Source organism: Puntigrus tetrazona, chromosome 25 (assembly GCF_018831695.1).
Source record: "Puntigrus tetrazona isolate hp1 chromosome 25, ASM1883169v1, whole genome shotgun sequence".
NCBI lineage: Eukaryota > Metazoa > Chordata > Actinopteri > Cypriniformes > Cyprinidae > Puntigrus > Puntigrus tetrazona.
The window spans coordinates 11102590-11130117 of NC_056723.1; the positions used below are offsets into that span (position 1 = coordinate 11102590).

A 27528-nucleotide genomic window follows, 5' to 3' on the forward strand; every position below is an offset into this window, starting at 1 on the left:
ACCTACATGTGTTTACAGCTTCTAACTGTTGCGAGCAGAATTAGCATGTCATTGTTCCTCCCGTTGACTTGTTAATGTAAGCAACTTTACCTGTATTTTGTAAGTGCGCTTACTAACAGGTTTGTTTCGATAAACTGGTGTCCAGTGATAAATGTAGCCTACTGTTCTTGTAATTCATAGTTCTCCATATCAGAAAGATGATCCCATGCCTGATTTGCATTATATAGAAAGTATCAAACCAGGCGACTCCTGCTAAGAAACCGCTAGCATGCTTCACTTTTAGTGGAACATTTTCGATTTGAACTCCCGGCGATTTAAAAAAAAATCAGTTTACACAGCTATGTTTGTCACATTAACCATCAACGTGATCCAATATTAAAAAAAAGCTTCCAAAAGTAAGTTTTAGATCTATTTTTGGTTCTCCACAGAACCTGTCAAACTATTTAAAAAATAAATAAATGTTTTTAGTGTAAAGAACATTTTAATAATCTAAAAAACATTTTGACCAATGGACGTTTTTGTGGATGTTAAATATTCTTGGGTGTTTTACTAGATATGACAGTTCTGTGTGGAGTTTTATTTTCAATTGACATGCTTCCGACAGGTGATGTAATCTGAAAACGTGTATTTTCACTCATAAATCGACGATTTACAGATAAACTTATCATAGAGTTCCAAAGATCTCAACAGCTTGGTTGTCTTTCAAGCATGTTTTACTAATATGGATTGCTGTAAACTTTCTGAAGTTAAATACTGGAAAAAAAAGACAAAGTTGTTATAACTGATCAGAGCTTGAGTAATCTGACTGAACCTGCTCTTATAGTGTTTTTTCAAATAATAAACAGTTAGTGATAAACTTGAATGCTTATTTTGATGCTAATTAAAATTTTTAAGTCAAACAGATGGTTCAGTCTTCTTGTTACCAGCTATGAAATATTTCTAAGGTGAGCCGGTTTTTGAACTTGAAGGATAAAGAGAAACTTATTCATGCTTTTTTTCTTCCCATCTTGACAATTGTACTTCCTTGTCTGAATCTTCGTAATTTATCGGATTTTAGAATTAGTGCAGGATGGTGCAGATTATCGACAAAAACAAAGTTATTTCAACCAGATTAAAATTAGGAAAAATGAGATATGAATGAGATAATTGGATAAAATGTAAAAAAAAAAAAACAAATCACACACACACAAAAAAAAATAATATAAATTCATATAAATAACCTTTATTTTTTAAGTGTGATCTGATGTCAACAAGTATCACAATACTTTATATATATATATATATATGCATATATATATATATATATATATATATATATATTTGTATTTTTTTTTGTGTGTGTGTGATTTTTTTTTTTTACATTTTATCCAATTATCATATCTCATTCTGGCAGTAAAAAAGGTCTATATTCTCATTGAAAATATTGCAGCTCGTGCAGTGAGTCTGATTACCATAAATATCATGTCGTATTTATAATTGACCTATAAGGTAAAGCAACGGACAGTTTAATTTTGAATTTCAAATGAATGATTTTCAAATCAGTTTTGTACATTATTCATTCATTACATTCAGTGCCCTTCCAGCACATTTGTTGGCAGGTAGGAATGTCATGTGACATATGCCTATTAACTTTCTATAATTGTACAGACGCACAAAGCAGGGTAAAGGCAGAAGCCTTTTTTTTTTTTCCTTTCTTGTTCAAGTTTAGTTCAGATAATAAGGTGTCTCTGACACCATTAATAGTGTTTTCGTGTGTCTCTGTCCCTGTGACAGAAGGATAGGTGACTCAGGTAACTAGGAAACCACGACTTCCATTGCATGGACAAAAACAGTTGATGGCCACAAAAGTTAGATTTTTAGGTGAACGGTTCCTTTAAATGTCCCCTTCACATACCATGTGAGCTTCTAAATAGCTTTACGCATTACCCCTGTACAACCTGGGGCCAGAACAGTTTGCTGCAAAACATGTATTTCGTATAGTTATCGCCTATCAAAATGTTTAAAACATCTGCGATCCAAGACATCGTTTCAGTTCTGTGAAGGTTAAAACGCTCGCATAAAAGCTCATGTAAAAATAAAAGCCATGTTCATAATGCATGAAATATAGCACAAGGTTAATAAGGGGTAAAATATATATTTGCATCAAGAGCTTTAGCTGCCGCAAGACTTAAAAAAACGAACACTTTCAATGTGAGGTCATGTTTGCGACTCACTCAAACTGTAATATCGAGGCTGTCATGAATTATTCAGCATCGCTGCATTAATACGGAGGCCTACTGTATATGTTGTAAAATAAAATATATTTATGCTCTGTGTTCATTTGTTTACATTTTAATGTCATTTCTTATCAAATAAATGCTGTATTGCATGTACACATTTAAATATAACTGCAAAAACACTTTTTGTTAGTAGTATTTTGTGTTTAGCACGAAACATAAAGGTTTGGGACGACTGGCAGAGTTTAAGAGTTAACGATAGAGACGATTTGTCTTTACAAAGTTAGCAAAATCTGACCCACACAAACAGGAAGTGTTAAAAGTGGTGAGATATGTTGAGTTTTTATTCATTGATTTATATATGCATACGTACGGTATGTACTTTTCTCTGTATAAAAGCAATTGTGAAGATACTCAGTTCTTCTATATCTGGAATGTTGCTGCACTTCCGACGAGCCCTTCTGTCCTAAACAGAGAATTAGAGAGGTCTGGATAAAGCAAATGTTAAAACAAATATACAGCCTACAAAACAATGCGTGGTCGTAGTGAATGCATTAGGTATCAGGTCTGAATTCAGATCCTTTGAATCTTCAAACGACGCCATGCAACTCCAGCACTGGTTATACTCACGCCTCTCTTATGAATGTCTCTTGTGATATTCTGTCATCACTGGCTCCTTCTGGGAACTCATTGAAATTCTTGATGCCAAGTGTCTTCAGTGCTGTTGGGAAGCCATGTGCGTACAGAGTCAGACCATCGGTAATTCTCATACTCGTGAATTGTAAACAAAATAACTCAAGATTACGTGAAAGCATTCAGTGAAATGTACTGTAGAAGTGTCATTATCAGGGTCGGTTGTTTTTCACACGGCTTTAGTACTTATACAATTAACCGGATACTGAACGCAGTCACTTTATTTGATGGATTTAAAGGGACAGTCCACTCAAAACCCAAAGATTTGCTTAAAATTGACCCTCGGGCCATCAAAAATGTAAATGATTTGAAGATTTGGAGAAATGTGGCTTTCTCACCAACCGCAGTGAATGGGTGCCGTCAGAATGAGAGTCCAAATGGCTATAAGCTATAATAAGTCTCCAATCCATCGATTAAAATCTCGCGAATCAATGCGTTAACGAATCCATTAAGACGTATTTAGCTTCAAACCGTTACTAAACATAAACAACGTCACATTGTTTTCTCCAGTGAAAAGTTGTCCCGTCTGAATCAGAAGCGAAATATGAGCAGAGCAAGCACTAATAAGCGAAAACAGGCCAAAGGACGTGCTAATATGGATCACTGACTAGATTTTTGGTCAGTAGTAACAGGTTATTTAATGGTTTCTGACGGCACCCATTCACTGCAGATAACCCAGATAACCCGGTCAACAACCGTGAAGCCCATATAATAAAATATAATATAACGATGTATAGTCAAATTCTCAATTTAAAAAGGTTTTTGTTGGTAGTTTTTTACACGTATTTGACAAAAACAAATGCTTTCATTCACACGTTGCTGTCCACGATTGTTTATATGTCCATGTCTTCTTACACCTTCTACAACATTAGGACGGGTTTACCTTCTGTGTATTGACTATAAGTGATAAAGCTTTGACGGGACGGATCCAGGACTCCGAACAGCGCGTCTAAGTTGGATTCATTAAAGAGACACGGAGGCTTTCCTGAATGAACTTTGGAAACTTTCAGCTTTTCGAGTTGGTCGATCAGAAATTCTCTAGGATGTTCTGTAAAGGAGGATCGGAAATTAAGTTCGTCTTCGCACTATAACAGACGGCATTCATTTGTGACATCAAACTTTTTTGAATTTTACAAAGGTAAATGCCACACGGGTGCGGAGGTGAACTAAAGTAAACCACCAAATCAACTTCAAACGTCTCACCTGGTCTGTGGAAGAAGAGCATGCTAGTTAAAGCATCCATGAGCTCGATGATTTTGTGTTTCTTCAGGTATTCCGCTGCCTCTCGTTCCCGCGGCGACGACATCTCTGCTGTTTATCGCTGTTGCTACGATACCGCGCGTGCGCAGCGGATGTGGCAAAAGCCGGCGCTCTGCTGTAGCAAGAGTTGACCTACAGAGGGATTTTATTAATTACCGTGGATTATTAATAGCATTTTGACGTTGGAATAAAGGAAATCGTCGAGGAAGACTGAAGCAAATTGTTACTGATTTTAAATTTGTGTCCAGTTTAATACCAAGTCTTAGCATATTCGTTCAACATAAAATGTAGCCTAAGTTATTCTCAAGCTATTCAAAACCCGTGTGATTTTTTTTTTTCTTTACGGATCGCAAAAGGACACTTATGACAGCTTCAGGCACCATTTCGTATACTCAAAGATGCTTTAAAAAGTTATTGATGACTGAAACCTTATTGTCTAATGATTTTATTTTTATTTTTTGTGAATTGTTGCTGTATTACATGACTTTTTGTGTTATTAAATGCAATACTAAATAGCCAACAAGAAATGAACAGCTCAGATACGACACTTACGATTTTAGAGCGTTTTACAAACTGTTGAATGTCTATTGGGAAAACGAACCATGTGACAGGGATCCCTTTTTATTTTTTTGCATGGTATGTCTCTAAATGAGCCGAAAACGAGCACAGGAGAAGACGATTGCTTTGCATTACTCGTGAAAAAAAATCTGGGTATAATTTGCCTTTGTTTAACCACTAGAGGGAAGTGTTGGGATGGGATAAGATGATCTTGTAAAGGGGAAGTAGGCTCCTGCGTCCCAGTGTGTATGCACTCATCCTATATTATATTATATCGTGTTTTGTTTTTGTTTTTTTTTGCATGCTTTATGTTATGCATTTCAATAAGTTACATACAAAGCTGTTTATAAAATAAATATCCAAAAAAAATAGAGCTAAAACATTTTGTTTTACTATATTTTGGTTATTGTGGCTACTGGGTATGCACACATCCATATAGCGTAGTCTTCTATCATACAGCAATAATTACTGTTTTTGCATTAGTGTAAGCCAGGGCCATTGCCAGAAAATTTTTAATGGGGGTTGCATATTAATAATGAACTAAACTAAATCTGTGCTTCAATACACTTTAAGTACTAATGTGTACTTTTAAGGTACCAAAATAGACTCTTTAATGAGTAGACATTTGGGCTCTCAATTATTATTATTATTTTTTAAATCTTAATAATTCTCATTAATAATAATTATTTGCAATAATATGTAGCAAAAGTGAAAATGAATTGTCCTTTTATACAGTGACGTTAGCAACACAAAAAAGTAGCCTTTAAAAATATTTTAATTCTCTCCTCATTAATTCATCCCATTTGTGCATCCTGTGTGGAATATGTTTCTAACCTCTGCATCACATTGTTATTAAAAATTAAGATTCTTATGTGGTCTCAGACTTTCTTTCTTCAGACAAACACAAGACAAGATTTTTAGTCTGCATGATGCAACAGGACAGGACCTCTACAGAAACCCCACAATGTCTTTATCTACTCATTTTCAGGTCAAACTCGGGGTTTATGACAACCATGACCCGAGGTCACCTGCACAGATTTGGCACAGTGCCACCAAGTGGTCAGGAGATACTTTGCACATATTGGCACCAAATTGTCATCTTAGTCAGGGACCAAGTTGGGTCCTGGAGGGCCAGAGGTTATCTCCAATACTAGACAAACACACCTAAAGCAGCTAATCAAGGTCTTACTACATATACTTGAAACGTCCAGGCAGTTGTTGAGGCAAGTTGGAGCTAAACTCTGCAGAACACCGGCCCTCCAGGATCAAGTTTAATGATCCCTTTCCTTAGTTAATCACACCACAATCATTTGTGAGCAGCACCACTTACTGGTCAAAAATAACAAATCATTAAATAATATTTCCAGTGATTTTATTATTATTTTGTAGCGTTTTTGGGGTAAAAACATCTTAAAATGTCTACATGTGCTGGTATAAGGTCTTAAAACAACTGAAACCCCCAAAAAAAAGTAAAAAAAAAAAAAAAAAAAAAAAAAAAAAGGAAAACAAATCAATTATCTTTTTCAATAACAGAGATGGCTTTACTGTTCTTTATAGAGGTGTAGAGGTGATTTTGGCTACTGATTGTTTGACTTATTTTAGTTGTAAGATGTATGTTGCATGTGCATAGTTTGTATACATATTGTTTTCACTGTTAAAAGGTGTTACTAGCTGTTAAACTGTACTGGGGTTCAGTTGTTATAAGACCTTATACGAGCACGTGTAGAGATGTTTTTGCCCCCCAAAAAAGGGAGAAAACGAAACAAAATGGAAAGGGACAGGTCAAACACATATCTAGTGCAACAATAACAATTAAATGGCTTTCATTTATCAGATCAACACAAACTAAAATCTAAAACATCTCTCTGTGTGTGTGTGTGTGTGTGTGTGTGTGTGTGTGTGTATATACATATATATATATATATATATATATAGTATAATATATTATCGATACAGTTGACATTTTAGTTTATGTCTAATTCTCGACACAGTTGACATTTTAGTTTATGAACCGTATATTTTCGATTTCCAGTTCGCATCGTAATCCCTAAACAAACCATTATATCAGATATTTGTATATTGTGTTGACAACTAATTACATTTGAGACTCAAATGATTTAGTACACATTAAACAGAAATTAAAAGGCTAAAATAGCGAGCTGGTTGAGTGACATCATCAGGCCGCGACTCTGCTCGCTGTCAGTACTGCGCATGCGTAAATTGACGAGTCCTTGGACACAGCGATCGCTGTAGGTGAAGCGGTCTCGGAAGGGACATACATTCAAAATGCAGACCTGGAACCATCTGTACCGCACACTCGCCACGGTAATGACCGTTTATTCGGCTCAGGACATTGTACTTTAGGTATAGCCATACCACGTTAAAATGAAAATAAATCATCGTAGAAAAGCAATGTTATTACTTGTAGGCCCAACATACTCGCATGTCATCGTACACACTTGTCAGTCTATAAACATTATCGAAGCGGACTGGGTTTATGAGTTTAGCCACATGAGTGCACGTGTTATATATTTAATTTGTCGAAATGCATATTTACACAGCTTTTCGATAACTTGCCATCTAGGTCACATCTTCCTGATCCAGGTGCACACCGAGCATTTAGCCTTTTTAGACTTGTTCAAATACAATACTCTGTGAGCCGCGTTGTCTAAAACATGCTGGGGAAAAATAGACAGAACACTAGTTTAAGACAAAGACGCATTTAGGAAACAGATTGTAAATATAAGTGAAAACATTTTAAAAAGACATTCTTGGTTGTGCCTTTGCTGTCTTACTGTACAAAAATGCGGCCAAGTTTGTCTGCTTTTAATTAACTTTAGAATGTGTAAAAAAAATTAAACAAATTAGCTAAAATAAATATTCTTTGTGACTGGGAAAATAAATTGTTAAAAATATATGTAATGTGTATTATGTATATGTGTGTGTGTGTGTTTTTTATTTTTATTTCAGTGGGGTTCTTTAAGTATCATCTTATTTTTTGTATTTAATATTTATATTGAGGCTAACGCCTGCTTTTATTGTAACATCATTATGGAACAGTTTAATACCTTCTTTAATACTTTCTTTTGACCTTCATCCCTTTAAATGCTGGCATGTATCGTTTTATTTTTGTCTCATTCTCCCCGTGGGATTATTTATTTTATTTTAAAGTGTAATTAAATATTTTTGATGGCTTGAAACTAGTCCCAGACTAAAATGTAAATCTGAGCTGTCTCAACTGAAAGAAACTTGTTTGACTAATATAACAATATATCAATGTCTTTGTTTTTTTTCTCAGGATGCACAACAGTAATGTTTTCTCTAAGGCACAATTATTTTAAATGTCCTATTTGAGCTATTACGTAATCCTTAGTCCGAACCCTGCCTGTGAAACTAGGCCTTTCTGTGCCATTTTTAAGCATTAAAAAGCGAAATCTGTTTTTTTGTTTTGTTTTTTTTCTATTGAACAATACAGCGAGGTCAGCACCTCCCCAACAAGCTGCATGGAGCCACAGTCTTGTCGCTGAGAACGTATGCTGACAAAGCACCAAGTAAGACCACTTCATCATATGTGTACGGTTATATTAATAAACATTCGGTGACAGCCTTTAAATATAGACAAGCTAAATGATATGAAATGCACTAAATCCATATTGAAACAATCATTTGTTCTGTCAAAGTTGATGCCGATGTCACGGTTGTGGGCTCTGGACCTGGAGGATACGTCGCCGCCATCAAAGCAGCTCAGCTTGGCTTTAAGGTATCGTTCTGACACCCAGATACCATCAGCTTTTCTTTGAATGTGTTGATAACATGCAAACTGCTTTTTACAGACAGTATGTGTGGAAAAGAACGAGACCCTCGGAGGAACGTGCTTGAACGTGGGCTGCATCCCCTCAAAGGTTTGTGAGTTTAAAAATGCTTTTCCGAAATGACTTTCGAGTTATGCTTAACTTGATTTTTGTTTTGCTTTTTTAAGGCTTTGCTTAACAACTCGTACTTTTATCACTTGGCACACGGAAAAGATTTCGAAAGCAGAGGCATTGAAAGTAAGTGTAAACATGTGATATGGGTCCAGAAATCTCTTATTATGTTAGAAGCTGACAGATTTGAACGAGGCCATTTAAACCATAATCCATTTTGGGCTATTTTTCCAAATCAAGTCTGTTCGTAAATCTGTCGATTTCCTCTGCATTAGTTCAGGGGATCTCGTTGAACCTGGAGAAGATGATGGCACAGAAGAGCGGGGCTGTCAAAGCTCTGACCGGAGGAATCGCGCACTTATTCAAACAGAACAAAGTGAGATTCGACGTTTCTTTTTCTGCGTTTTAGCTGTTTATCCAACGGTAGCGTGGTCGCAGATCAGTACACTTTTAAGAGCTGTGCTGAATTATATTTTGCTGTCCTTAGGTAACTCACGTCAATGGTTTTGGAACGGTAACTGGCAAGAATCAAGTGACGGCTAAGACTGCTGACGGAGAACAGGTCATAAACACTAAGAACATCCTCATCGCTACCGGGTCAGAGGTCACCCCCTTCCCAGGCATCGAGGTACATCAGTGATAAACAAGAACATAAGTCACCCGTCATCAGCGGCTTTTTCCCTTCTTGAATCAGACGTGTATTTTTACTGTGCAGATAAATGCAAAATCTGAACAAGTGTCTCTCTCTCTCTCTCGTTAATTCATTCAAATTCACACAATACTATTACAGCGTAACTTTTTTCTGGCCATTATCCGTTCAGTCAGACAGCTGTTGTCCATGCTGGGAAATAATAATGGCCACTCAACATGAGTTATATAAATAATTTGAATAGCACAGGCTTTCAGAAGCCGAGAGTCTAACGTGTGCATAGAAAAGCCATCACTGAAAACCATGCTGCGTGGGAATTAATGTAAACATAGATATCGGACACCAGTCGTGTCTAAAATTAATGTAAGGAGGTGGGCCAAAAAAATCAAATATGGTCAAAAGATTGGATCTGTGCATTATAACTTGCGGTGTAAACACAGCCACTGCGTTTCCTAACCCTTGGTATTTGGAGCTTGAAGTCTTACAATGAGTCATGATAATTGCAATAAGCCATTGTGATCCAAAAGATTATTTGTAACCAGGCCTTACCTGGTCTGCTGTTTTTTTCTAAGTATGGTCCTCTTTTGATAGATTGATGAAGACAGCATTGTCTCGTCCACCGGCGCTTTGTCCCTCAAGAAGGTTCCCGAGGAGCTCATCGTGATTGGAGCTGGAGTCATTGGAGTAGAGTTGGTGAGTGCTTGGTGCTTCATTCCTTAATCATCACAACACTCAGCAAAATGGTTAACTGTGGGAATGAAACTGCTTGTTTGTAACATTTGAAGCTGCTTCTGAATTGGGTTTGATAACGGAGATCCATTCGGTTCGTTTCCAGGGGTCCGTTTGGCAGAGGCTTGGTGCCAAAGTCACAGCGGTGGAGTTCCTCGGCCACGTGGGAGGAATGGGCATCGACATGGAGATCTCCAAGAACTTCCAGAGAATTCTCCAGAAGCAGGGGTTGAAGTTCAAACTGAGCACCAAGGTCATGGGCGCCACCAGGAGGCCAGACGGCAAGATCGATGTGGCGTGAGTCCGGCATTTATCCATCTGCTGTGTAGGAACTCGTTCATCTAGTGCTTTTGCCTATTTTGATGTCTCTGTTGGTTAGTGTGGAAGCTGCAGCTGGCGGCAAGAGCGAGACGCTGGCCTGCGACGTTCTGCTGGTGTGCATTGGCCGCCGTCCCTTCACCGGGAACCTCGGCCTCGAGTCTGTCGGCATTGAACTGGATAACCGCGGGAGAATCCCCGTCAATGGCCGTTTCCAGACCAAAGTGCCCAAGTATGAAGATTTTGAGTTTTCTAGTGTTGTGTTGATCCGACAAGTCCTAATGTGCTTTGCGATTCTATTCTAGTATATTTGCCATCGGAGACGTTGTTGCTGGACCCATGTTGGCCCATAAAGCAGAGGATGAAGGTATCATTTGTGTCGAAGGAATGGCAGGAGGAGCCGTCCATATCGACTACAACTGTGTGCCCTCCGTTATATACACACACCCTGAGGTCGCCTGGGTGGGCAAGACCGAGGAACAGCTCAAAGAGGAAGTGAGTAGAGAGTAGTTTTTTGTTTTGCACATCTTTCTGTTGAAAGTGCCCCTATTTTGCTTTCAGAAGTCCCCGACAACAGGTTAACACGCATACAAGGTCAAAAAACACTTTCATTTGCTTATAATATGCATTTATTCTTACCTTATTTGTTTAACGGCTCCTAACTATCCGTTCAATGATTAATTTTCACAAAGCTATTAAGTGATTGGTCGATTTCATTTAAGGCAGTGTCAAACATCAAAAAGTGGGCGGGCAGTATGCTAACATTTCATGTTAACATGACATTGAAACGGTTTTGGACTAGTTTGGTTTAGTTTTAATGATTCAGATTCGACTTTGAGAGACGCTGGGTGTCGTTTATCAATCTAACGTAGAAACGAGCGCAGATCCGCACGAATCAACTTGCGACAGACTTCATGTGTGATTCGTGAAACATTCGTATGCCGTCAATCTCATCATACCAATGATTGCGCGTTGATAACCGATGAAAACTATCGTTATTTGAATATCACTCTTGAAGCATCACCCTATAGTTTACAACACAGAGGAACTAATCTCATGAAATTTCTTACTCCAAAAACACCAGTTAAGCTTGTAATCGCAAACCATTATACTACATTCATTTGTCATTTATATGCATGCATATTAAAATATTAGTAAATATAAACATTATAGCCTCTTTCCCCTACTCTGCGATTAAAAATTACATTTAAAGGTATTCAGAACAAGAATTAAAAATAAGTAGTTATATATTAAAGCATAAATTTTGCACACTATATGCATTCATCATAAACAGCGTAGCTATAAACAGCAAGGCTTTATACTTCACTCATGTTCTAAGAACAGACCCAATTTTCTCTTGTACATGTGTTTAGTAAATGAGGCACTTTTATACATGGTGCGTTTTCAGATTTAAAACTTTGCAGGATGTTTTCATTCAGCTAGAGCTGTGTTACCGCTTTCAAAAATCAATAATAGGAGCACTTTAACTTGCACGTCGTGTAAAACATTCTAATACGTATTAAATAATTGTCTGTTTCCCAGGGCGTGCCGTATAAGGTGGGCAAATTCCCCTTCGCGGCCAACAGCAGAGCCAAGACGAATGCTGATACAGATGGACTGGTAAAGATCCTCAGCCACAAGGACACAGACAGGATGCTGGGAGCACACATCCTGGGATCGGTAATCATCTCTGCTTTTGCTCTATACGAGGTCATTCGTATTTTCAAGTACGTAATTCATGTTTTCAATTATCGCTTAACAGGGGGCAGGAGAGATGATTAATGAGGCTGCATTAGCTATGGAATATGGAGCATCATGTGAGGATGTTGCAAGAGTGTGTCACGCCCATCCTGTAAGTGTCCTGAATGTAGTCTACTGGTTTCACCCTTTCTTTTTCTTATAAATTTTACATGTTAATCAAGTTTCTCTTTTTTTCCCAGACTGTATCAGAGGCCTTCAGAGAAGCTAACCTTGCTGCTTCGTTTGGAAAAGCTATAAACTTCTAGATTTTCTTCATATACACTTGTATATAAATAAAGTATCTTCTGCAATGTTTTTCAAAAAAACTCCACACAATTTAGAGTTCTTCAGTCTCTTACCCTTCATGCAGACATCCAGAATGAACCTGTAAAACACTTAGTCTGTTATTTAAATGTCCTAATAAAAGGAGTTTGGGTCTTATGTTGAACTTCGCTTGACTGAGAAGAACATGATTTGGATTTTATAAACTGTGTTGTTCACGTTTCACGCTGGTGGTCATAAATAGCCTGATCACCACAGCGATAATTTTGATGGTTGGGCGAAAATGGACTTTGGCTGTATTGAAACACGCAGGAGATTAATAAAGGGTAACATCATGCAGAGTTCATTCTTGCTTCCTTTGGGGAGATATGATATGCATGCAGTTTAAGAGTTACGCGGGTAACTGAACTTTGAAGAACGTTAAATGCAGAAGTCCTTTTTTTTCGTAGGGAAGTAAACATCTGTAAATGTGTTCTTTGGGTTTGCAGTAACCCTGCATTTTATTTTTTGCATAAAGAGTTCCCGTAAAATACTAATATTTTTGCCAGTGCAATAAACTTTTTTGTTTTGCATTTTAACATTTGCATCAGCCAGTGTCAGCAAATAATTATGCATAGTTTGCTTAATAATACTATTAATAAGACCAGAGCAAGGACTAAGATAGGAACTCTAATTATAAAATGAATATGATTGTTATAATCATTCAGCCTAGTATAAATTGATGCAGTTCCTCCATCCTGCCAGCTGAGGTCCCCTGCTATTTACTCCATTTCCCTTATTAGAGAAACCAAATGCACTCTATATCAGGTTAAACTCATTTCTTTAAATCCGACAACCAGATAGTAGCCAAAACTTTTATCTTCTTTTACCAAGTTAATTCTTGTATAATTTTAAACCTAACAAACTTGTTTTAGATGAATTGAGCTTGTGCAGCATTTCCCAAAAATGAATGCTGAAGTGTTTGTCATTTTTCCCTACCTAATTTCAAATTAGTTTCTAAATGCAATCTGGGGACAACGAGTATGTTTATTTTAGATCATTCATAATAAATGAATGAAGAAGCGACCACAAAAGTAGTAATGGCTTCGATGGGTTCGGATGAATTCAGAGAATCGTTTGTGTATTACAAATGGGAAGCTGTTGTGACCGAAAGCAGGAAGGGAGGGATTCCTGAAAACTATTTTTTAGTTCAAGGGCTGCGTTTAAAATCAAAATAAGTGTTCAGCGGGGATTAGGAGTCGGCTTTATGCAGACCAATCAAGTTCTTCCACACTCACTCAATCAGTCATTTCTTTTTAACCTTGCCTTATACACAGAGGCATTGTCATGTTAAAACAGAAAAAGCATCCTGCCCAAACGGTTGCTATAAAACTAGAAGCACACAATTCCCTTGCATATCATCATATGTTTAACATTAAGATTTGTACTAATGGATATTACTAAACTAGTTAAATCCGTTTATCAGAAGGGGTTGACACTAATACTTTTTGCAATATCGTGTATTCTCCAAAATATATACTGTATGTAGCTATATGTACATAATAAATATACACAGAACATGCACATATATTATGCAATCAAAAACGTTCTATTTTGTATGCGATTAATCGTGATTATATATATGTACATCTATGTATTGATAATATGATTTTTTGAGTATTTGAGAGCTGTAGAGCTCACACACTGCTTTCAGATGATGGAGGTTAATGGGTATTAAACTGTAGATAACACACCAAAGAAGCTCAGATCAATAAGCTAGTTGCAAAAGGACTGATGGTAAATTTAATTCAGCTTTTAGCAACTCTTTTGGGTTTTTTTAACCAGGAAAGTAATACAGAGGAAGAGGATCTAACGCTTGAAGCGTCTCTCATCTCATGTTTCATTAATCCAGTACTTTTTTTTTCCATCCTGAAAGAATGGAAATTGGACAGCGTGCTGAAGCACATTGTAAAATGCGAGGGACACGTTATAGCATAACCAAACCAGCTAAAAACAATGTGAACAAAAATAGGCAGGTTTCACTTCACGCAAAGCTCTCCCATAACAGGAGAAACAGGCCGGTGAATTTCTTGGAATAATAATTTAATAAGGTCTAGGAAAAAAAATAAAAATTTCCCCTGTTTTAATTTTTTTAGTCGCTTACCTCCCTGATATACCTCCCAGTGCTGTTTAATGACCACTATAGGGCCAAACATCACGGACCGCAACAGTATGGGCACATGTATTTATTTGAGTACAGGTGGTGCTGTGTTAAACAGGAATGAAAAGTGTTTTACTTAGTCTGGGATAGAATAAGCAAACGCCGCACAAGCATGAAGCACTATCTGTACAAGAGGCTAAAGTTCAACTCATGCCTATAATGTTTCAACACCAATAAAGTGGGTAAATATATACTTTTAATCAACGTTTATTGACTAATTTGAATCAGGCCACAAAAGTGTTTTAGTAACACTTTATTTTAGGGTTGCACCTATAGTTGCCTATAAACATGCATATTACTAGAATATTAGCTCATTTATTAGTGCTCATAAGGGCACATATTAATTCGCTCTACTTTAACTCGCAATACTGTGAGTATACTAGTATTACCAGCGCGTGTGCTTAACTTGGAATGATCTTGACTCTGATCTGATTGACTAAATTAAAGCGTATGTTTATAAAGCGGCCCAGATTCAGGAAACCAGATGGTAAACAAACAAATTTGTTGTATATAAGATGAAAAGCTCCACACCATCATGGTCTCACGTTCAAGGCAAGAGCCCAACATCTAATCACTAAATGTAATAATTTCTGAAATTTGGCTTTCTTTTTGTACATAAAATTTTAGGCGGTTTCTATAGACGGTTTTAGACAACATAAGCGAACTGCGCATGCGTGCTTTTGTGGCCTTAACTTAACTTCCGGTAGACGTCCCAAAAGAATCAATAACAACAGCTAAATTATTTTTTTGATAACAAGCAAAATATGTTCGCTGGGTAAATCAGACGGATTTATTAAAAATGCTCACTCAACTTCTGCCAACAGAAGGTGCTTTAAGCACGAGAAATGTATGCTTTCCCCGATAACGGCCGTACACAAAGCAGCTTTAAGCATACAAACGCTGCCTTACACGCACGATGAAATAAAAATGACATTTTCTAAAGACTCTCTTCAGTGATATAGAAACACCCCACGCCTCGGTTTCATTTTTAAACGCGCACTACGTGCTCGTGTTTATTCATCGACGCCTTATGGAAAAACCGGTCAGTTTTGACATCGTTAGCATGTCGCCACAAATAAATAAAAGTGTTGGAAATACGTCTCACAGCACAATAATCTGAGACAACTTTATTGCTCATCATATTGCTCAAACAAACACAGACCGGAAGTAAATTTAGGGCTAGGCGCGTGCGTCTTAATGGCGAGGACGCGGAATGTTTGTATAAGGTTAGGCTATACAATAAAACGTTATCAACCAGGTTGCATAAATAATCACTGAGAGTGAAATTAGTGAGGGTGCTCTAGTCTTAAAGCACATTTTCACATATTTTGTCCTGTCTATTGCTATATATAGCCCATGGTTATGTCGATCATTAGCCTAGCTCGAAAGCCATTCCCCAAAATGCGGATGTCATTCACGAAACTTTGCTGTGCGTTTGGCCAAAAGAAACATTCTTTTAAAATGCCTTATTGCCTATAGCAGGGTTCCTCAAATCTTAACCTGGAGGACCAATGCACTGCAGTTTAGTTCCAAACCGAATAAATATCACCTACCTGGGATTTTCTTAGATCCTGAAGGCACTGATTAGCATGCTCAGGTGTGTTGGATTAGGGTTAAACTCTTACAGGAAAATTTATCTCGAGGTCCAGATTTGAGGATCACTGGCCTGAATGCTCGCAAAGAGCGCTCTAATCACTAAAAAGATCTGTTACCATTGAACCTCATACTGTACAATCCATATATTATTAACATTGTGCATACACTCACTTATAAGGATTGGATTGTATAACTCAGAACAAAAACTGGTGTGCAGCCTTTGGATATGAGAGAAATCATCCTCATACATTCACGAGGATGATAAGTGTTTTCACTTGAGTAAAGCCTTGACATCCTTAGTGTTTTCTTAAATATATGCAATTTCTCATCTGGTAACAATTTCATTTTATTCAACCCCAAGACATAAATTTAATCTATACGGGTTACATCGATAAAATGAAATATTGCCGGTTAGCACTTCTTAAGTGGCCACCTTGTATTGAGGCTCTAGACACGCCCCTGTGCGGTAATGAACAATATCTGCAACAAAATGCTTTAACTTAATTATACAATAGAGCTGACACCAAAATAATATAGTGACTCCACTGTCTAGACATATTAAATGAAATGTCATATGTAACCAAGTCACGACCGACAGAGTCATGACCACAAACAATGACAATATTTTCCAGAGTGCTGCTTTTTTCTTTTTTTTTTGCAGTATTCTTGTTTTCAGGTTAAAGTCTGGACAACCACATTTTTGTGGTTTCTGTTCCTAAAACCCTTTTCAGAAACCCCCTTTTTCTATGACTGTTTGTATTGTTACCGGTGCTTTGAGTGAGCCATTGAATTCAGGTGTCTTCCAAGTGTGCTTTGGTGTTTTTGTGCATAAAAACAACAGAGATTTCGAGTGCTATAAAAATATAGTTGTATTAGTTTTGCTTATTAAGGGAAATACACAAGTAATGCACTAAAATAAATATAAAGTACAACGTAACATTAAACATCATTAAAGAGCATTTCACATCTAAAGTGACATATTGGGATCTGTCCAAAATGATTCAGAAAGTGCACAAAAATATTAATCATAAAACATTAAAGCAACAAAGTGTCCCTTGTCTAATATAATCAAGAATTCAATTTTACATTGACACGAACCAGACTACAAAGCAGCCGGTTCACAGCTGTGGCTCTTTTATCTCTGTACCTCTTAATAATTAATGTAATAACATGAAATAAGAAAATACAGAGACCATTACAGACAATACTTTCATGCTGTCAATGGAAATATAAAATACTTTTAATAATATTAATACAAGCCAAATACTGGCAACATAATTTCATGTTCACAATCACCCTGGAGTTCTTGAATTTGTGAATATGAATGGAAATATATACTTCAGAGATATTTTACTCATAAGAATTTATAGGGGTGCCAATATGTATTTGAGAAAAACATTTATTTCACAATGATATCCCCCCATTTAAAATTCTCATTGTCCAATTAAATGTTTTAAATAGTAGATCAAAAGAATTAACAATGCAGATTAATTTTGATTATATTTACCAAGGATAACAATATTAGTGTGCGGCACTGTATGTGGTTTTGCTAAAGAAATACATTTGAGTGAACATGTCAAACATAAAATTCCCTTCATTTTCATAAACTGTCACTGTCTACAGCCTAATGCCCTCCTTCTTCATTCTCTACAAACACAAAAGCTTCCAAACCTTTTTACTGTATATCGGTAAAACAATGAGTTAAAAATATATGCTGGAACAATTAAAGAGATTTCTTTGTATATAGAAGCCATTGTATATTTATATTAGTCACACGGATAATAAAAAACCTCAATGCTTCAACTTTTAACACAGAGCCTCTCTTTGCAGCTGCCAAAAGCAACGAATTCCCGATAGTGACCTTGTCCACCACACCCTAAATAGTCTACAGACTTACAAAACATGTTTATGATAACGCCACCCAAACACTTTCTGCTTTTCTTTCTTGTAAAATTAGCACTATGCGGTTTGGAGGTAAATAGCAAATAGAATAACAAAAGTAAACGAGTGCAACATGTGTGTGAGACATAATCATTAAGAAACAATCAGGCTACATTAATGTGAGGAAGTTCTTCAATAAACAAACACTCCATCAATTACTGTAAATCATGACCATTGTGCCCCGGATAACATCCCATACTGTATGAGACTGTGCAGACAAGCTACAGTCCTTGAACGGAGTGCCAAACCATTTAAATTACATAAAGCCATTTAGTGCACAAATCGGAGCAATTTAAAGTGCAAGTCTAAGAGTGTCTAAATTACTTCATGTAGTCTTGTACAATCGGGCCTTTTGCACCGCAGGAACCATTTCTTAGTACCACTGTGCATATATAACTCTTTCTGTTATTTCAATCGCTTGACGTATATGTCTGCATTCCACAGCCATTATTATGAAACCCGCAAGACATGACACCAGCTTCACCGGCCTCAAATTCAATCCTGGAGGGCCACAGCACTGCGGAGTTTAGCTCCCACCAGCCCCAAATAACACCTGCTTCGAAGATTCTTGTGATCCTAAAGACCTTGATTAGCTGGATCAGATGTGCTTGATTAGGGTTGAAGCTAAACTCTGCGGAGCCATGGACCTTCAGGAATTGAGTTTGAGGCCGGTGCTTTAAATGGTACTGGCAAATAGTTTCCACGATACTTTCTACTTTTAGTTCTGGAATAAAAAAAAAAGGTCCTAATAAGGAGATGAGATTAGAAGAATTATGAAAAGCTTTTCTTCAAACAACCATGAATTAGTATGGTAAGGCCTGAAAGACATCACCAGCTGCAAGACACCACCCCTAGTACTAAAGCCAGTCAACTTCAACTTGCTGAAGACCTAAATGAGTTTTATTGTAGAATTAAAACTCCCAGTCTAATACTCTAAACTCCCTCCAAACAACTATTAACAGCTCCTGCAGCCCCCCTCTCCTCCACTCCTGTGAGGATCCTGCTTGTGGACTTTAGCTCTTCAAAACTATTATTCCAACACTCCTCCAGACCAATCCAACCCAGCTCTGTGTCCCTAGCTCTAGCTCTCAGTGGATCACCAGCTTTCCGATAAACTGACATCCACACCAACCGCACCGCCAGCACTGGCGCCCCCAAGGGCCGTGTCCTCTCCCCGTTGCTATTCTCCCACTATACCAACGACTGCACCTGCAACTGACAGACACTCACATAGACTCAATAACTGCCTGCTTAAAATCACCTCCAAAATCAGACATCAGAAGACTACAGAGATCAGTTCGGACTATAGGGCTCCCCCGCCCACCTTCCAAGAACTGTAAAAGCAAGCTTCTGTTAATTAAAACAATTCTAAATCCCCAAACAGAATATTTCCTGTTCTAAAGATAAACTTCCAAATTGTCATTGTGGTCTACGGCTTTGGACCACAGTTGCCAAGTCTGCAAATTATACACAACTTTGGCCTTTTTTGTGTAAAGTTGGGTGAAAAAAATTCCCTGGTTGCGGGTTACATTTTTTTTGGCTTACGTAAAAAATATGGTTGCTTGTTAGGAAAATGTGACAAGCAACCTTGTTTCTTTATTTATGTTTGATGTATTCTCCAGTACACTGATTGACATTCTGCCTGCTCGCAGGTAACAGACAACCTGTGCAATAATATAAGTGTTGTAATGTATTTGCCAAATGTTCCGCCTCCTCATTGGAGAAAAAAAAAATCTCTTTTCAGTTTAATATGTTGTAGGCTCATTTATTAGTAATAAATAACTGATAATAAATAAATCTAACAAAAATAATTTATCTAAAAAATTGTGTTTTTGAAGCAGCAGTTGTCTCGTGAGAGTCAGCAACAGTGCTGTATTCCTTCAATAGCCACTCAACAGATGGCAAGCATATAATTGCGAGCTGTCTGTTAGATGTTTAGTTCACGGATTACTTCCCTATAAACTTTGTCTGATAAGACTAATGACCGGGCAACGTGTGACTGATGGTTAAATTTAGCTTACAGGTCATCAGAAAAGCTTGAAGACGGAAGCACTGACTTTTATATAACAACCCTGACCTTAAAGCGAGCGCAGATAGAAGACACTAGCGACAAATGCGGCCATTAACCAGTCCTGGGCTCTCAGCTTAAAAGCATCATTAAAGGCAGATCTTGAGTTTTCATCGAAGAGGTTGTATTCTCTCACAGTTTTGGTGTAATCAAGTTCGTGAGATGTACATTTGTAATCGCCATACATGCCGCTCGACATGGCTGGAATGAGGAGGAGACATTCTGACTGGGTCTTCTGGCACGGGATGCTCTTTTGGTCATGTTCCCATTTGTAAGTGGCGTGATTGGAATCGACAGGACAAGAAAGATAGAAGGGAACGCCAGTGTGCAAATGGTGCAAAATCTTTAACGGAGCTGCCGAGGATTGCTTCACTTCTCTTGTGAATCTTCCCCCTTAAAAGACATTTAAGTAAATTGGGATGAAAGATATGTCTATTTACTTACAAATCCAAAGGTAAATTAATCCTATACCTGATTTTGGGCGACATACATCAGTGAATCCGTTAGCAATATTCTGTATTCCACCTCTGAAACACAGTCCAAACAGAAAACAATGATAATCAATGCTAAGCGGTACAATACATATAAAAGATACGATAAGTAAATATAAAGGTACAATAAGTACTAAAATGCATAAAACCCTACCTAGTTTGTGTTGTGCAGCCTTGTGCAGTCCAAGCGCAGTATGGGTCACGGGAAAGGACACATTCCTCACAGGAAGCGTTGTAGTCTTGACATCTCTGCAGGTCTAAAACAGAAATCTGACCAGGATATCCTACAAACAGCTTCCTCTGCAGACAAAAAGAACAGCGCTTGAACATGCAACAGAAACTGCAGGCACTTTCTGAAATGTCAAGTTGTTCAGGCTGCTTGATTACCTTCACGGAGTCGAGTTTCATCGAATGTACGGGTGCCGAACCGTTCAACAGGTGCGTTTCAGAGATGATGAAGGCATTGGAGCTATTCACCAGGATCTTAAAGATCACTCCATTGTCTAAGAAGACGCCGAATGGCTGAGTAAGACTCAAGAGGGCTAACTAAAGCATCTGCAGTACAATACTAAGTGCAAATAATGGAAAACATTTTTAACTCGCTTGGTTTATGACAGGCACTAAGATTCAGATCATAAATGTTTGATATTTTTTGCCAATCAGCAAGTGCATGATACCCAGCATTTAGAAATCTGTTGTCTTAAAGTTTTGTGGTGCATTTCTCACTCTAAAGTGAGCATTTCATTAGAAAACAAAGTTCTCAATAGGAAAATGTTTTTTTTCCTTTTTTTAATGCAAACATCCTTCTGTGAGAAACAAAAACATAACAAAAACCGGTAACAAGGGAAGGGTTTCTTTTCTCAGGAGTATTGTTATTGTCTCTGATCGGAAGGAAGTCACTAACATCAGTATGTAGACTGAATCTGAATCAATACAGCACTAACCTGTTGCAAGCAGAAGCACATTGTGCATGTTGCCATCCGAAGCTCGGACTCGGTCAACTGCTATCTTGGTGAAGTTCTTATTACTTGTAAAGAAAGGTGTTTCTTTTTTAATGGGATGAATCCAGTTCTTCATCTCTGGATGGTCTTTAATGAATTGAAGGTTGGGAATTGGAATGGAATTGCTTTGTTTGACACACTGCAAGGGAAGGAATTATGTCTGTTATGATATTATTTCTGTCAGTATTGTTCAAAACAACTGCAGTTACGATGTTAAGGCCATGGCAAACTAATTTCCTCAACTATAAAAGGAGATTTAAAATAGCTATTGTGAGGAAACAATAGCCTTGGTTCAGCAACAATAGTTATATAGGATATAAGGGCCTGAGCAATTCACATTTGGGTCAAGAGTAAAATGATTGAGGAAGCTGTTGGGAGTAAACAACAGACAAAAATAAAGCTTGGAAAAAATGTGTATTGAATGTAATTTTGAACTGAATATGTTTCAGCTGATGATAGCCTTTTTTTGTATATTACAGTCATGCTCATGGGAACGTCTTTTTGTGGTGTTTGTGTACACTAATAAACCCAGAAAACGTCCACGTACAGAATTTTAACACTGGTCAAGTGCTCTAATGGAGCGTAGTATAGGCCTAAACCAAAAAGGCCCAAACAAAGAGACCAATGACATTTTGTTCTGCCCAAACAAACTGAATATTTGGATTATTTTGTGCATGTTTTTGCTTACAGTTCCTGGCCTTGGGTTGGGAATGGCCTCTGAACCTTTGAAGGAGGAATGCTCAAAAACATTGTCAAGCTCCTCCAACGAGTAAATACACACAGCCGTAGAGTTCCTACAATAAAGGAGAGTAAAACATGAACAAACTTAAGCTTTAAATGGGAATGTTTAGACATTTTCTAGATGTTGATAACTTGTTTTTTCCATGATTAGCACATTGTTATGTTTTAACATATTGCAAAACAAGATTTAGAATGTTTTTGCTTGATTACATTCTAATCAATCTTTCTAATTGATTACATGTTTTTGCATGTCGCTGCCATGATTACATGTTGCAAGCATGATCAGTATGCATGTTGCTAATGTTTTAAGATGTTGTTAGCATGAATAAATGCACTGCCCTGCTGAAAAAAACAGCATATGCTGGTTAGGTATGTTTTGAAGCTGGGATTCTGGTTTATGCTGGTCACGTGCTGGCACAGGACCAGCTTAATCCAGTAAAAGACCGGCAAAAACCAGCTTACACCAACATCCCAGCTTTAAAACATACCTGACCACCATATGGTTTTTTCAGCAGGGTGCATGTTTTAACATCCTGATTAAGATGTTGCTAGAATAATTACCACGTTTTAGGATGTTGCTAACATGATTTAGCATGTTGTAACATGATTAACACATTGTTAGCATGTTTCTAACATGGTTACCATGTTTTAGGATGTCAATAACATGTATTAGCGTGATTAGCATGTTGTTAACATGTTAGCATGCTGATCTAGCATATTGTCAGGATGTTGTAGCATCATGTAACATGCGTATACGTAACCTAATTATTTCCTTTTTTAATGTCAGAAGAAAATGCAGTGTTTACCAGCTGCTGGAGAAAAGCGCATACACCTGGGAATCCCTCCAGTCGTCAGCATGCTGGATGAAAACGTCCTGTAGGCGGTTGAAGTACAGCGACTCTCTAGGAATCCCGCACACAAGTCGTGCTTTGAGAAAGGAGGTCCAAATGTTCTGGAGAAACTGTTTAGGACCACCCTCGTCGACCTACGAAAGATTGATGTTTTTACAGATGGACAGCGTTGATGTTCATCCACAAACTCTGTAAGGTGTCTTCATTTCATGGCACTTCATACCAAGTACACAACGTCTGTGACCCAAGCTTTGTTTCTAGAATCTGACTTCTTTCCTGTTTTCGTTCCTTGTTTTGCTCTAGATGCTTCCTCCTAAATTAGCTGAAGCTGAAGGAACTGAGATAACTCCTTATCGAGTTGCATGCCATTAAGGCTTGAATGTGCTAAATTTGAACGTGCACCTCCTCACATTCCTACCTCACACTCCCATGACTTGAGATAGATCCATTCATCTTCCTTAAAATGTGTAAGACGATAAATACATGGCCAGAGGTCACCGTTCCTTAACAATGGTTTCGTACGTAAGAACATACCTTACACACTCTGGCCACTCTAGATATCCACGGATCAGCTTCTGGACTCGTGTCTGAGTTCTTCTCACGGAATAAGATGTATATCTTCTCATGTAAGGTGTCATTCTCACGCTGGGCCAGAAAACTGGAAATGAAAGTGGGTTCTGTGGGGGAGTGTGACTGAATCATTATTTATTTCCGTATTCATTCCACATTTTTATTCATATCACTGAACCTCAACTTTATTTTTAATCTGATTCACGAAAGAAACAAGGACTATGCTTTATTTTGATTACTGCAGCTTGGGGAGGGCAAAATGCTGCTCAGCAATTGAACAACTTGCTTGCTCATCCCAGAAACCTCATTTACAGTCACTAAAGTGCATACTAAAGCCACTTTACTGATTACAGTAAGATGCTGATTAAGCTAAGGGGTGGTAATATAAAACTGTTCATCACTTACTCTCAGTTTGTTTCAAACCTGCATGAGTTTATTTTTTCTGTCGACTCAAAAGAAGTTATCTTGAAGAATATTGGTATTCCATAGAGTTTCTGACAACCACTGACTTCCACGTTATTTGTTCATGCTATGAAAGTCTATGGGGATCCGCAACTGTTTATTCTTATATTTAGCAGAAGACAGAAACTCATACATGTATGAGAAAACTTTATGATGACCAAAATGATGATGGATGCACGCACATGATCGGATCTTAGCAGCCATTCACTGCCATTATGAAGTGTTAGTGAGAGCCAGGACATTTTTTAATACAACTCTAATTGTATTCGTCTGGAAGAAGTACGCCATACACACCAATGGATGATTTGAGCGTGGGGTGATTTATCATTTTTGGTACACTATCACTTTAAATCTTATCTTTAGGAATATTTGGAGATGTTCTCAATTACAAAAAAGTATACGTGTGTGTGTATATACATATATATACATAAAATAAGTTTTCTCTTAGTATTCCTTTTTTTGTTTCAACCAACCTGAGAGCCACTGATCATACATCCATACATTGATTCGTTTCCCAGCTTTCCTGCGAAACTGCAGCAGGGTTCCATCACTGTATAGAGGAGCTGCTGCGTAGAGATCTCCATCTGCATATAACCAAATAAAGCCTCCGTGTTAAGACTACGCTAAATAAGCAATTACAATCCTCCAGCTTATTCCCAAAGCCTAAGGAGATCAAAACATTAAGCTGCCTGCGCTCCCTCATACCTGCCACCAGCGACAAGGAGTTTTGCGAACTTGTATGAGGTGAGATTGCCGTACCATCTACAACCAAACGACTGCTTCCTCTGGAAAACTTCAGGAAAGAGCCAATATTAGCAATCAGAAATATGGCAAGCCATTTGAACAATTATTCATTTGCAGGACATGGATTTCAGAATATACAGATAAATCTAGACATAAAACGCTAGATCAATTTTTGTGCTATAAAGAATCTGTTAATATCAAGAATTCACGTTTTACTGTAGGAAATGAGATTACTGCTGTCATAAAAGTGATATATAACTGAATTGTCAATATACAAAATTAATGTCCTGGGAATAATTAAAATGGCTCATATTTCCGCGTCCAAATGTAAATTTGATGGACGATGATTAACAATATCATTATAACGATTACTGATAATCATGATCATTTTATTCTAAACCTACTCTAAAACGTCTGAAGGTTCGAAACACGATCGCTTGTACAGTAGTCTGAGCATGCATAAAACAGTGAACTTTCTCAGGTGTTTTGAATTTTGCATTAATAGAAGAATTTTGCATCAGCATATACATCTGTTGCAATTCTGATTTTGCGTGTGCACGTAAATTGAAATATATTGGAAAATGAGGCATCTCGTGAGAAATAGAAAAAAATGGCTTATTAATTATTTCATTCAAAATGATACAAGCAAGGTAAAACTCAAACAGAGAACTACTCTTTTTTTCTCCTTAGCATTCTTTTACTAAATAAATAAGACAAGGAAACACGTAGCAGAAGCTCAGCATTTCTAAACATGTAGCAGACCAGACCAAAAACGCTGCTCTTTATATATTACCAGTTTCCAGCACCGTGGCTGTCTTCCATTCGTCCCGCATACAAATGTGTAGTTTTCCAATCTTTCAATTACTGTCACTGCATTTTCACAGGAGCCCTGAACAGACAGAGCAGCCTCAGCGAGTCTTCAAACTACACAACTCTATTTGTTTAATAAAATGATAAAACTCACCTCACCACATTCTGCATCCAGAGTCAAGTTCTATAATAATGACAATAATTATTATTATTTAAAAAAAAGGTAAAAACTGTAATATTTTATTATGGTGTTTGGTCACAAAACCTAATGAACAAAATCTATAAAAAGTATTTTAAATTCAAGAGAGTAAACTACGCATACACAATTATGCACCTGCGTATAAAGCAAGCGTGAGGATTATGTTTATTCACTAATCAATCACTCAGTTAGCATTTAAATTATTTAGTGCAACCATAGCAACGGATTGGACTGTTGTTTACGGAAAAACATCTATCACGAACACCTGATACCGGCCTTTTTGTTTCCAGGCAGATTCACAATAAACACATGTCTGCGCCTCACTGACTACAGTTATTGAAATCTATCCACAATATATAATTTAGTATAGTCTAGACTGACTAATTAAACCCAGAGGCAAAGGTCCAATGACTATATTTGACAAGGGCTTGGACTATCCCTTAGTTCTCCAATTCATGATAACTTCATTTATAAAAGAAAATTATTTTATACAAATGCATCTTTTTTATATAGATGCACTATTACTTGAATAAATGATTTCAACAAAAAGCTTAAAATGCTACAGCAACGATATCAACGTTGTAAAATGTCACAAATCGCATGCATAGTTTATTAATTACCTCCACAATTTGGTGGCTGTCCACATCAAAATATAACACATGATTTATTCCTCCTGCGATCACAGTATTCGATTCATCCTCGTGGTACAAGACTGTGTGGCTATAGTTTCTGTTGTATGAAAGAGAGGTATAACCTAGGGGGGAAATAAGAAATAAAAACTGCTCTCTCGTACAATACAATTATTGTCTCGTTTGATTATTTAAAACTATTTAATTCTACTGTATTAATGCGTTCGTGTGAAAACGACTATCGTATATAATTAGTCTGATCACATAGAAAAGATACTTCATCTTACCTTGCTTTAGAGTTAATCTGGGATTATCGGAGCAACACACGCAATGAAAGCATGCTTCATAGACGAGCAGAAAACACGCCAAATTCCCCTTGATGTGGACTGAAAAATATTGTCGTTTGAAGATCATATTCCTTCGCGATCTTTCCGCCAGAAACACCCACCACATCTAGTCCCCTCCAGAGAGCGAGTGAGCCTGAAAAGTAGTCGAACTAGAGACTCCACCTTTTTTTTTTTTTTTTTTTTTTTTTACTGCAATTTAATTTATTATTGTAAAAAAAAAAAAATCTTTAAAATATTATTGTAATGTTAAATATTTGATATAAAATACGCAATATATTTAATATCAAATACACACATTTTCGAATTCAAATAAAACATTTGCGATGGTTTTAAATATAATAAACACATTCCTTGAATGTTCAGAATCAGCGTCGCATGATCTTTCTAATAATTCGTTGTAAAATAATAATTTTAGTCTACCGTGTGGTAGTTTTCCCAATATTAAGCGTTAATAACTCGCGCGTGCTAAACGTTGGATTCACGATTCAGATAGTGAAAACAAACTAGAAA

General features: G+C 37.2%; 3 protein-coding genes across 4 annotated transcripts; 1 reads left to right on the forward strand and 2 right to left on the reverse strand.

The window, feature by feature from the left end:
- Nucleotides 1-2542: 2542 nt before the first annotated feature.
- On the reverse strand, nucleotides 2543-16168 carry si:dkey-42p14.3 (EF-hand calcium-binding domain-containing protein 10). The gene is made up of 5 exons (XM_043228569.1): nucleotides 16122-16168; nucleotides 4113-4301; nucleotides 3793-3957; nucleotides 2847-2937; nucleotides 2543-2682 (listed from the first exon to the last, which is right to left on the reverse strand). Exons 2-5 carry the CDS (start codon nucleotides 4213-4215, stop codon nucleotides 2640-2642), a joined length of 402 nt encoding a protein of 133 aa, XP_043084504.1. The 5' UTR covers nucleotides 4216-4301; nucleotides 16122-16168; the 3' UTR covers nucleotides 2543-2639.
- dldh (dihydrolipoamide dehydrogenase) lies at nucleotides 6918-12709 on the forward strand. The gene is made up of 14 exons (XM_043228568.1): nucleotides 6918-7052; nucleotides 8203-8278; nucleotides 8408-8487; nucleotides 8561-8629; nucleotides 8707-8776; nucleotides 8926-9026; nucleotides 9138-9278; nucleotides 9891-9992; nucleotides 10135-10325; nucleotides 10408-10578; nucleotides 10652-10841; nucleotides 11889-12026; nucleotides 12109-12198; nucleotides 12287-12709. Exons 1-14 carry the CDS (start codon nucleotides 7014-7016, stop codon nucleotides 12350-12352), a joined length of 1524 nt encoding a protein of 507 aa, XP_043084503.1. The 5' UTR covers nucleotides 6918-7013; the 3' UTR covers nucleotides 12353-12709.
- An 847-nt stretch (nucleotides 16169-17015) lies between the features above and the next one.
- On the reverse strand, nucleotides 17016-27160 carry sema7a (semaphorin 7A). 2 transcript variants are annotated; one of them, XM_043228288.1, is made up of 14 exons: nucleotides 26959-27158; nucleotides 26663-26796; nucleotides 25998-26027; nucleotides 25827-25922; nucleotides 24995-25082; nucleotides 24763-24873; nucleotides 23792-23934; nucleotides 23213-23391; nucleotides 22354-22459; nucleotides 21609-21804; nucleotides 21052-21167; nucleotides 20819-20964; nucleotides 20645-20700; nucleotides 17016-20566 (listed from the first exon to the last, which is right to left on the reverse strand). In XM_043228288.1, exons 1-14 carry the CDS (start codon nucleotides 27122-27124, stop codon nucleotides 20184-20186), a joined length of 1950 nt encoding a protein of 649 aa, XP_043084223.1. In that variant the 5' UTR covers nucleotides 27125-27158; the 3' UTR covers nucleotides 17016-20183. The 2 variants fall into 2 exon arrangements, with proteins under 2 accessions (XP_043084223.1, XP_043084224.1); XM_043228289.1 differs by lacking the exons at nucleotides 23792-23934; nucleotides 24995-25082 and having other exon boundaries at nucleotides 26959-27160.
- Nucleotides 27161-27528: the final 368 nt, after the last annotated feature.